Source organism: Citrus clementina, unplaced genomic scaffold (assembly GCF_000493195.1).
Source record: "Citrus clementina cultivar Clemenules unplaced genomic scaffold, Citrus_clementina_v1.0 scaffold_5, whole genome shotgun sequence".
Lineage (NCBI taxonomy): Eukaryota > Viridiplantae > Streptophyta > Magnoliopsida > Sapindales > Rutaceae > Citrus > Citrus x clementina.
Window position 1 is genome coordinate 32,565,305 of NW_006262201.1, and position 7,682 is coordinate 32,572,986.

The following is a 7,682-nucleotide window of genomic DNA, read 5'->3' on the forward strand; positions in this document are numbered from 1 at the left end:
TTACATTTTTTTTCTCGTCAGAATGTAAGCTTCTTAGGAGTTATGTTTGTGTTCCAGTGAACTTTCTAGTTAGTAGTGGTTCGGATTGAATAAATTTTGATTTGCAAAAAATTAGCTCAAGTGCGAAAGTTCTTTTCTCCTTATGCAGAAGGGAAATCCGTTGCTTAAGCATATAACATATGTGAGATGGGCTTTTGCGGATGTTGTTTGTGACTACTTGCTTGGGCAGAACTCATGTGCTCTTTATCTAAGGCTTGAACTTCTAAACAATGTCTTACTTGTCATTCTGTGTAAACATGATGAAAATGTTTTTGTGCTACATATTTGACATCCAATAGTTAAACCGCTGATAAAGATAACCTGCCTTGTAGTCGGCCTGTTTCCGCTGGTATTATGAATCGGCAAAGTTTTTAGGTATTGGTTAATTGTTGAAGTAAAATAATTGACAATCCGTCCAAATTGATGGTTTTGCTAAGCGAAATCCAGTTTTGATCGTACTTGTATGCTTAAAAAGATTGATATTTAGTCTTGCTTGCACAGCTGCACTTCAGTTTATAATACTTTCTATCGTGTGATATATATCTTTTTATGCTGCATTATCGTTGTTCATTGGAATTAATACGTAAAGGATGGTATCTCTGCTGTGGCATAACTCATCTAGCAATTTATGCATAAAATAATCTGTTCGGCTTGTGTTAAACATCTTGTTGATATCTGTGTCAATTGCAATTGAAATATGCTCTTATGCACCAAAATTCATCAAATTAATTGCTTGTTACAGTCTTCGGTATCATCTGCTGCATTATATCTAAGATATTGTTTGTCCAATTAGGACTTCAACACTGCTGTCACTGTTTGATACTGTTTACTTCTTTGCTATGATGGCAATGTAGTTAGATTGTGTATATACTTTCTAAATCTTCTGTTTGACAATGTGCTATTGTGGGTTTTTAGCACTTTTGGGACTTCTTCTTGTTTAGAAAGTTGGAGTAATTTTTCTCAAGTGACTTGATAATGATAAAAATTAAGAAACATGTTTATTGGGGTTGGACTGGCCTAAATATGCTTTTTCTTAGACTAAAATTTCAAAATTGTTTGTTTCTAGCTAGGAGGAATGTGGTCGCTACCTTGAGACTATAAAAGTCTATGAGAACAAGCCAGCAGACCTTACCCAAGGCCAAATGGATACCGACTATTTATCACGGGTATCGTAACTTTTGAGGTTTCTCACACTCAATAAATTTATGTTAACATTGGCAAAGATCAGATCTTCAAGAACAAATAGCTAGCGCATTACTAATTCCTAGCTTTTTGTAGTGATTAATCTTACACTCTGCTTCTTTTGATGTAGCTAACCCATGCTCTCACATCTGTTCGGAGTGTTAATAAGACTGATGTTGTCAACCTAGGGTCTACATTTGGGGTATGCTTCCTTGCTTTATTCATAAGTCCATGTGCTTGGGGGTTGTATTGAAAGTATATGTTCCTATGGGCCTAATTGACATGTGATTGGCAGTCTCTTTCGCATATCATGGATGCATCAATGGAAGGAAGACCTGTCTCATTGCCCTGGCATAGGAGAGCGCAAGGTATTCTGTTCATCTCCAAAGAGAGACGTGTCATTTGATGGAATTTTGTCCTTCTATTGTGTGATGCACTTCTGTATGCTATCATTGGAGTGATTGCTAATAAATTTATGGCAATTCTTGGGGTGCTAAATAAAGGGTTCCATATTGTTAAACCTACTTTTTCATTATGTTCCGAGATCAGGTTAAACGCTTCTATGACACTTTTCATGAACCATTTAAGCATGTAGTTTCCAGTCACCCTCCTATTCCAGAAACTCCTTCCCAGAAGGATGTTGAACCTTCCTCCGTGAATGAAGTAACAGAAGTGGAGAAAGACGCAGAAGACGTAAACAAACGTCGGAAGAAAGAATTGGAATTAACCGTTAAGTCAGCCCTATCTGCGGCATTTGCCAAGTATGCTGATAAGATGGGTAAGAAGAAAAATAGTTTGTATGACAGCTAAGTGATCGTTTAGTCAGCCTTATCTGCGGAGGTAGGGGAAACTAGTGCTTCCAATTCAGGTGCTAAAAATAGCGATTCTGGTAAACGGGACAGCTAAGTGATCGTTTTCTTTCCTCCAAAAATTCACAATAATCTTGAAAGCAAGAAACTGAAACGAGAATTGCTGAGAATAGATCATGCATCCTTGCGAAAAAAGCAATGGCAACAGAATTTACACACTCATTAACAATGCATATTTACAGGCTTCTCTGTCCTCCCCATTTAGATGATGTTGAAGGATGTAGGCAGGAAATTCTTTACCTAATTCTGTGCACCTAGTAAGATTCTGTACCTTTATGGTATGTTTGGTTTGAAGAAATATAAGGAGAGGAGAGGAGAGGGAAGTAAGAGAGGGGAAAGAAAAAAAGGGAAAAAGATGAATTCCATGTCCAACCAAACAACGAAAATGAGATTGACACTTTTTTCACTTATTTTCTCTCCTTCTCTTTTCTTTCCATTCCTCTCCTCTCCTACTATTTCTTCCAACCAAACATGCACTTAAGAGAGTTGAGAAACTCTGCACACCAAACCTTAATTTATTTGTATGTATAAAATTTTGTAGTGTTGGCAATTACAATATGGATGGATTCTCTGAAGCTGCACAGTTTACCCAATTGTTTGAATCATGTTCAAGATTTGTTGAATTAGAATTTGCCATATCATATTAATCAATCACAAGTTTTTTGGGGATCAATTGACAACATTACAGTTGGACCTTCTTCTGATAAAGCCTATCTTTCCAGAAAGCTTCACATAATTGCATTTTGACTCTGTTCTTATCCTGAATATGAATGAAAGTGATGGACTAGCTACCGCATTGATATTCGCTGGAATCTCAATATCTTACAGCTATAACCATGTAATCTTTCAGGTTTCAAGTACTATAGATGTTTGTAATTTTTTTCCTTTTCTTTTAACATTTTCTTTTTCCTTCACATTTTGGACTTGCATGTTTCTTTTTCTTTCTCCAGCTTTTTCTTGTGTCATTTTCTCTTCCTGTTGTATATACTGTCAGTATGCGAAAAAAGTTATTCTCACTGCAAATTTCGCGAAAAAAGAAACATACAAGTGCATGTTAACATAATATGTGACAAGATTCTTTTCTGAAGATCCGTTCTGTCAAAGTTTGAGCCAATAAGATTGTGATGATCCAATAGGACTGGTAGTTGCCTCTTTGTTTTCGTTTTTATATGCAGATCGTGAACAATATTTGATTCTGAATTTTGGGTCCCAAGTAGACGAGCCAGAAAATTACTTTGCTTCCTATTCGCTGGTGGAATTCTATATTTGGTTTTTTAGGAATATTAACGGTTCATTTAGGAATCAGGATTGAGACGTGGTTTTTACGCCGTAGTTGCCTTGAAAGAGAGTGAAACGCCGACGAATAAGTGATTGTGATTTTGTAAGCAAACATAAAACATCAAAACTAGAAATATTTATCAAATATATTTTCACTGTTGAGCTTTCAAAATTAAGCTGAATGTTGAAATACGATAATTTATTAACGAGCTCCAATATTTATTTATTTTTCTCTTATATAATTGTAGTCTTGTATGATCAAGTTATTACTAAATTAACAAAGCATTTCTATAGAGAAACTGAAAAGAAATAACAAAAGCCATCAATTTTATTCTTCATTGTGACATTATGTAGGATACCTTTCCAATTACATGAATTGAAATGGTAAGTAACACGGTATAATTTGCAGATGCAGCAGAGTTTCTAATGCCTGGGACTAGGTGTTTGATGCTGAAATCTGGAGGAACCAAAGGACATTGCACCAGTAGCAGTGTTCTTCACTAGAGGGATCAATGACTGCACCACATCTGTCATTAGCCGCCGATAATGTGCTGGTTGCACACACACGGCTGCAATAGCAGCTATCTGCATAATCATTTCAACAAGATAAAAATATTAATTTGATCAGATCGGATTTCTTTATCAACAAAAATGGTTAAAGCAATAGGGAATTAAGCTGACCTAAATCAAATCCTTCTTTGAATATTGGCCTTGTAGTGATGGATCAACCATTTCCACTACTTTTTCTCTGCTAGAATCTTGGAAGAGCCTGCAAAATTTATTGGATTGGGAAAAGAAAAAAAATAAAGAAGAAAATTCTTCCGAATTTTTAACTTGAATTTCAAGCTTGATTCTAAATATCAAGCTTTACATTTGGTTGGGGCATACAATTGGCATCCTACTGAAAATTATGCTACAGCGGACACTTTATTTGCTAATGTTTTGTTTGTAATTGGAGGCAGAATTTCTTTAACTTGGGCAAGTTGGTTTTGATTTGATTTTAAGGAATACAGATGTCTTTTGGGAGAGACATGCATTACCATTCCCATCCTTGATTCATCAAGTGTTGACATCTCAGGAATATAATTTAGTATAAGAAAACGAGGTCTTTACTAATTTTCCTATTTATATTGAACCAAGCTATCCTAAGTTGAAGTCCCTTGGTGTTGTTAGTGATCAAGATGAAGATATTCAAACTAAGAATGCTCTCCTGGATTTTGAGCTTCAAACCATTCTCTCCACTCCATAGTGCTTGGATGATCAAAGGGAGACGAGTTGAATGCATTGAACACACTCTTAATGACATTAGGTGTGTTCATTACCCTTGATGATTTTTTCTTTATTAATTTTGCTTTATTCCCCCTCCCTTGTTAGTTAGTTTTTATTTTCTTATCATTTAGGACGTTATTTCAATTTTTGTTTATGTTATCTATGGTGCTTTGGCAGCTGTTGTCAAAAAGGGGGAGAGAAATGTATTTTAGTTTTTATTGCATCATGAAAGGGGGTACTTTGTTTAAACTCTATTTGAATTTGATTTCAATAATAAAGGTGGAGTTTATTTATGTGTTCATTGAGTTTGTTTGTTCATTCTCTAAGGAGAATCTTGTTTGATTTGCATATGATCTTTATTGATTATTTTATTGATATGCATTATTGCTCTCGAAATATTTTGTTATGAAATTATTTATCTCAGGGGAGTGTTAATTTTCTCAATTTAATCATAGGCCCGAGCATTTATTTATTAGAGAAGATTTTTATCTTAAACTAACGGTGACTAATGATTTTTGCCTACACTTGATAAAATAGATCTAAACTCTTTATTTGAGGATACATTTACTGGCACATTTAATAGTTTGTGGATTATTTATTTTGTTTTGGTTGAAAATTTTGCTATGTAACAACTAACAACTGACTTTGTCTCATTTTTATGTAAATTTTATGGCCCTACCGATTCACTAATTTTATGTTATGATTCTTGTGGGTTGAAAAATAATAAATTATGGCCCCATGAGAGATTAAAATTCTAATTTCAATGTCTTTTATAAAGTTTTGTTATGATAATTTGAATAATACAACAAACACATATAAAATATAAAGATTTACGTGGTTCAACATATTAATTAATAAGCCTACTCCCATGGGTGGCGATACTGATAATCCACTATTTGATGAAAATGTGCACAAACAACAACCTCTCAAATACAAATAAAACGAAAAGAAACACTCAATTGCTCTCTCTGTGTGTTGTGCTTTCCCTCATTCATTCTCTTTAGTCTTTACAAGTACAAGACTTAAAAAAAAAACAAAAACAAAAACTAAAAACAAACAAACAATACGATCCAATACCTAATTACAATTTACTGAAAATATATATAACAGATTAAAAAGCATGCGCCAATCCCCCAATTCTTGCTCCGCTACACCATTTAGGTAATTCCGTTTTGGCTGAAAATATTGCTTTTGAACATTCGAGTAGCGTGCCCAACAAATCAATGAGTTAGACAAATATAATCATAACGGCTTGATGACAAAATTATATGTATATATAGATAACTGGACATGCATCAGCAAATTAATGAAGAGTACGTAGCAAGCAATGAGAAGGAAAGCATATACAAATTATAATTACTAACCAGAGTTAATTTGATTCCTTATTGGCACCACTATTATATATTAATTCTTGTTGAATCCTCTCCTCTGCTCAGTGTTGGATTAGGTTCATCTCAGCCTCACGACTGTCTGTTTTCGATCCGCTCCTAATTAATTTGTTGTTAATTAATTGGCCGAAAATGGAAAGTTTGTTTAATTTCAGTGCAGAAAGCAGAGGAATTGACGACACATTTATAATAATTAATTTCTAGAATGGATTAAAAAAAATAACAACTAATTAATTTTTAAGTAAAACAGAGTGAGCATGCATGCAGGAGATCTAGAAAGAAATTACCCGTGGCCGTGGGCCCGTGGCAGTGGGTGATTGTAACCGCGGCCGCGCCCTTTGAGAATTCCTCAAAGAATGAGGATGTTGGGAATGTGGCGTATCTTAGGCCAGTCCTCTCCTCTCTCCTTTCTGCAACGTTTTTTTAAAATAGGGCAACTAAAAATACTCAATCTCTGGAGCGTTGTCTTCTGAAGAAGGTGATCGGGCAGGGCTTTTAATTTAGGGCAATAAACAATTGACAAGGAAGAAAGACGCGGCATGATTCTGATCTCTCCCTTTACTGCAGTCACGAAATCCCACTCTTCCAGTTCTTTCATACTCCAAAATCTGAGCTCTTTCAATTTGGGGAAGGCAATAACTGAGGAGCCATCCGTATCACGTTCTACTCCCAGAAATTCATTACCCACTCTTTTCACACTTCCCATTCCAAGAATTTCAAGATCTTCAAGGGATGGCAATTTTCCCAAAGGAGGCAAATGCTCACAATTGCTGCACCAGCGGAGATGTAAAACCCTCAAATTGGTTAATGACATGACCCAATTTTTGGGAACAACATTCCTCCTGCCTCTGTATTCATGTATCCGTAATTCCTTTAAATTAGGAGGTGGTCCCAAGGCTTCAAGAAGCCGTTCATCTTCATCCTCCTCATTCTCCCTCCTCCCAGCTTGTTCTTCATCTCCATCTCTTATATGATCAAAATGAAGTCCCAACTCAATGAGATTTTTCTTTTTCTCAAGTTCAGCCCTTCGAGCCTCACCCACATCTGAGAAATCACCCAGCCCACGTATCCTACATTGTCGAAGGAGGTTAAGCTTTTTAAGAGACCCAAGGCTACATGCTTTGTCATACCCTCCACCCACAACAAGCTTACTCACCCTCCGAAGACTGATTAATTCCCCAATCCCTACCGGCAAGTATCTTAAAGAATCAGTCTGATCATTTTCCAAATGCATCAGCTTTCTTAACTTCCCAATCCCTTGAGGTAATTCTCTAAGATTACTGCAAGAATCAACGTTTAAACGTTCTAAATTGTATAACTCACACAAAGTCTCGGGTAATCTTTCTATCTCCATTTGACAGGACAAGTTAAGGTATTTCAAATGCAATAATTTTTCTATATTTGTTGGAATTTCTATGATGACACTCCCATCTAATTTTAATGTCCTTAAACAAGTTAATTTATCAAATAATTGACGTAGGACTTCAATAGACCATGAATATTCATCACTTTTAACTAAGAGGCTACGTAATCCTTTAACATTATCCCAAATGGAGATCGGAACTGAAGCCCCTCTATGTAGAGTTAACATTAAATGAAAGACTTTTTTCTCCCTAAAAGACCTCATAAATGAATTTTCTGCACTATGAATTTCTAA

General features: G+C 35.4%; 2 protein-coding genes and 1 pseudogene across 3 annotated transcripts in view; 1 reads left to right on the forward strand and 2 right to left on the reverse strand.

Annotated features, from left to right (window-relative positions):
* The first annotated feature begins 269 nt into the window (after positions 1-269).
* On the forward strand, positions 270-2,127 carry LOC18040366 (annotated as a pseudogene).
* A 3,460-nt stretch (positions 2,128-5,587) lies between these two features.
* On the reverse strand, positions 5,588-7,639 carry LOC112098252 (putative disease resistance protein RGA4). Of its 2 annotated transcripts, none has more exons than XM_024183952.1 (3): positions 6,313-7,639; positions 6,002-6,107; positions 5,588-5,825 (listed from the first exon to the last, which is right to left on the reverse strand). In XM_024183952.1, the coding sequence occupies exon 1, from the start codon at positions 7,614-7,616 to the stop codon at positions 6,375-6,377; it is 1,242 nt and encodes a 413-aa protein (XP_024039720.1). In that variant the 5' UTR covers positions 7,617-7,639; the 3' UTR covers positions 5,588-5,825; positions 6,002-6,107; positions 6,313-6,374. The 2 variants fall into 2 exon arrangements, with proteins under 2 accessions (XP_024039720.1, XP_024039719.1); XM_024183951.1 differs by having other exon boundaries at positions 6,002-6,124.
* Positions 7,640-7,668: 29 nt separating this feature from the next.
* LOC112098169 (putative disease resistance protein RGA3) overlaps positions 7,669-7,682 on the reverse strand; it is a 1,577-nt gene continuing 1,563 nt past the window's right edge. Inside the window, exon 2 of the mRNA XM_024183809.1 lies at positions 7,669-7,678. Coding sequence (XP_024039577.1) covers positions 7,669-7,678 — 10 coding nt within the window. The remainder of the gene's footprint in view (positions 7,679-7,682) is intronic.

Excerpts from the sequence above, each read along its gene's own strand:
- LOC112098252 (XM_024183952.1), bottom strand. The coding sequence starts at position 7,616 with ATGTTAACTCTACATAGAGGGGCTTCAGTTCCGATCTCCATTTGGGAT.